At 36.0% G+C, this 3,630-nt stretch overlaps 1 protein-coding gene across 2 annotated transcripts in view; it reads right to left on the reverse strand.

Moving 5' to 3' along the window:
- Window positions 1–1,010: 1,010 nt before the first annotated feature.
- SKA1 (spindle and kinetochore associated complex subunit 1) overlaps window positions 1,011–3,630 on the reverse strand; it is a 24,629-nt gene continuing 22,009 nt past the window's right edge. For both annotated transcript variants that reach the window (XM_037738933.1, XM_017529584.2), the window contains 2 exons: window positions 2,052–2,221; window positions 1,011–1,256 (listed from right to left, as the gene is read on the reverse strand). In XM_037738933.1, coding sequence (XP_037594861.1) covers window positions 1,108–1,256; window positions 2,052–2,221 — 319 coding nt within the window. In that variant the 3' untranslated portion in view covers window positions 1,011–1,107. The remainder of the gene's footprint in view (window positions 1,257–2,051; window positions 2,222–3,630) is intronic.

Genomic DNA, 3,630 nt, shown 5'->3' on the forward strand with positions numbered 1-3,630 from the left:
GGATAGGAAGATCAAATATATATTTTTTATTATATCACAATATCACATCAACTCAATGTACATTTATTACACTTTCATTATAGGTTGAAGTTTACAGACTGGTATACACTAAATGCATTTCAGGTAAGCTACTCCCTAAGAACCTATAGGAAAGCACAATAATCAGATTATAACCTGTCTCCAAAATCCAGCTTCCAGGAAGTTTTCCTATAGACTGAAATGCCATCGATGGAATTTAGACAATAGTGATCTTTAAGTCCAAAGGGCCTGGGTATCCTAACCTCATCTTGATCTTTTTCTTCCAATATTCCAATATCACAACTGTACCCAATCTTTTTTTTTCTTTTTGAGATAGAGTCTCACTCTGTTGCCCTGGCTGGAGTGGAGTACAGTGGCACGATCGCAGCTCACTGCAACTTCCACCTCCTGGGTTCAAGCAATTCTCCTGTCTCAGCCTCCCGAGTACCTAGGTCTACAGGTGCATGCTGATCTGTACCCAATCTTATTGGGGTCTGCAGCATTGTCTATTCAACACAAAAACTAGACATGATCATTTTTTAGTTCCATTATGTGCCCAATACAGAGGCTTATTCAGCAGGTAGTTAAATGTCTGGTGAAAGGAAGTGAATCTTGAAGACATATAAGCTTTGTTCAGAAAAGATTTATTTTTATAAGAAACAAGAATAGGCCAGGCGTGGTGGCTCACACCTGTAATCCTAGCACTTTAGGAGGCTGAGGAGGGTGGATTGCTTGAGCTCAGGAGTTTGAGACCAGCCTAGACAACATAGTGAAATCCCATCTCTACAAAAAGCACAAAATTTAGTCAGGCATGGTGTCACAGACTTGCAGTCCCAGCTATTCAGGGGGCTGAGGTGGGAGGATAACTTAAGCCTGGGAGGTTGAGGCTGCAGTCAGTCATGTTTGTGCCACTGCACTCTAGCCTGCATGACAAAGCAAGACCCCGTCTCAAAAAAAAAAAAAAAAAAAAAAAAAAAAAAAAAAAAAAAAAAAAAAAAAAAAAAAAAAAAAAAAAAAAAGCTAAAGAAATCATATATAGAAATGGCCTCTATACCCTACTGTTGGCCCATTCAAAAGTTTACAAGGGACTCAGGTTATAACATAACGAGTAAGTCCTCCCCCTCGGACCTCTGATAGTCTCCGGCAGTGTCGTAAAATACTCAGTATCACATGAAACTTTTTGTCAACTTTCAAAGTCGTGAACTCCTTTATGTCAGCTTCCACTATAAAATAACGACCTAAAAATAAAGATATTAGTGCTAATTTTTATAAGGCCAACTTGCAAAAGTCTTTAATGCATTAAATTATGAATATGAATGGTATTAATCATTTTTTTACTGTTAGTATCCAATAAAACCAAGAACTAGTATTCTTGATAAAATAATAACTATTCTATCAATAGAAGTTGCATGCATGATATTTACTAGGTTACTAGCTATCTGTTGGTATCTCTTGAATGATTCACTTTTCAAGAGGCAATGTGATGTAGTGGTTAACTGAGTAAAGCCCATAACAGTGCTATCACTCAACTGTATGACCTTGGACAAATAAGTTAAGCTCTCTTCGCCTAGTCTGCAAATTGGGGGTAGTAATAGTAAGTGATATGGTAGTTGTAAGAACTGAAGCTCTTGGCACACTCTGTTATACAGCAAGTGTTCTGTCAGCAGAGCTAGCTGTTATTGCTATTCTAATTTTTAAAACATTGGGCATAGTTCACAATAAACTCTACAGCAGTGTTTCTCAGGCTCACCACTACAGACAATGTAGGCCAGGTAATTCATTTTGTGGGTGCTATCCTTTGCACTGACGGCTGTTATAGCAGCATCCCTGGCCTCTATCTACTAGATGCCAAGAGCACCCAGCTGTAACAACCAAATATGTCTCCAGGCATGGTAAAATGTCCCCTGGTAGGGTAACTGCTCCTGGTTGGGAATTAACACTAGATTTAGAGTTTTCTAGAATGAGCTACATTTCTCATGATTTAGTTATATTCTGAACAGTTCACATGTACACATATATATGCTACCTTTTACCTTTGGTATCCTTTGTTTCTTCATTAATAAATCTGTGATAGAGATTTCTGGCCACAGAATTCATAGACTTTTTTGGTTGATACAGGATTTTATATTTACTAATTACTGCCTTGTTGATTTCTTTAATAACATCATTAATTTGACCATAGGTTAAGCGGGATTTCATGTACCTGTAAAAAAGTGTATGGTTCATTATTGTTTTAAAGAATCATACAAAATTATTTTCCTTGAAAAACTTAAGTATGACAACTTTGTACAACAGTAAAACTACGGTACCCTTTATAAAAACAATCTTATATCAACTTCCAAATAAACCAGACAGCTGAATTAAATAGAGGTGACAACATATCAGTGCTAACCTTCTCTAATTATTAATTTCTATTTTTTACCGATGGAGAATTGATATTATAACTTTAATTAAGCTCTCAAATTCTGATTCAAATGGACTGATTAACTGCAACATGTAAATTTAAACATCTTTAAATGTTTGTGAATAAAGGAAAAATTTAAATATTAATAAATTATACAACTCATAGCACTCTAGTGCTATGCAAAAACATATTACTTGTTCAGAGAAAGAAAAAAAAGGGAGGAGAAGAAAGAGAAGATGAAGGGCAACAAAGAAGACCACAACAAAGATGACAATGACAATTAAGACAAAGGAGAACTGATGGGGTAGGGGATGTCCAGGAATGAAGGGATATCACTGGAAGCTGCCAGGACAGAGGAGAACCAAAGAGTAGCCATGATGTTTTTTATGCCCTAGCTCAACTTCCCTTAGAACACTGTCTCTTTCACTCTAAATTATACTCTTCAACCTCCCTCTTGCCCATCCTCCCAGGCACCATGGAGTCTTAGAATATAAAAATAGGAGACTCTCAATTTTGAATGTTTTGAACACACCAAAAACAAAACTTGATGATCTGCTTCAATTTATCTCTTCAACACATTGAAACTTCAGTAGGTTAAGCTCTGTCCTTCACTTCTTTTCAAAGTGGCAGCTTTCTAGTCAAAATTTCCTTGATACAATGATACAGAAGTTTATGTAAAAGAAAATGTTCATATTTCCAAAAACTTCATTTTCATTATTCCTCTCTTTTCTAAATTCATTTTTGCTCCCATTTCTTCTAACCACAATTTCCATAAACTCTTAAACCTCAGCTCTCCACAATGCACTTATGAATTCTTTCAAATCCTCTCAATTACCACTTTGATTTCCTCAATAGTCATCCCTAATCTCTGCCAATGTTTTCCACTTTAACTCCACTCTCAGCACCATTATTTTTTAAGTAAATAAAAACTCTATGCTTGGAAAACATGATTTTTTTATCCTAATCTTCTAACTTCATTTCTCATTCATTAAATAACCCCTTAGTTGAAAAATGAATCTCTACCATGACCATTCTAATTTCCCTCCAATAGCTCTTCATGGAAGCATTTTATAAAAATCCTTTACTCCACTGTTCCTCACAGACATCTGTTCTTCACAATAGCTTAGCCAATGAGCAACAACCAGATCAGAACACCAAACAGTAAAATAAAGCTGTCAATAAAGGAAATGACCACCAGTGTGGTGGCT

Source organism: Cebus imitator, unplaced genomic scaffold (genome assembly GCF_001604975.1).
Source record: "Cebus imitator isolate Cc_AM_T3 unplaced genomic scaffold, Cebus_imitator-1.0 Scaffold60, whole genome shotgun sequence".
Classification (NCBI taxonomy): domain Eukaryota; kingdom Metazoa; phylum Chordata; class Mammalia; order Primates; family Cebidae; genus Cebus; species Cebus imitator.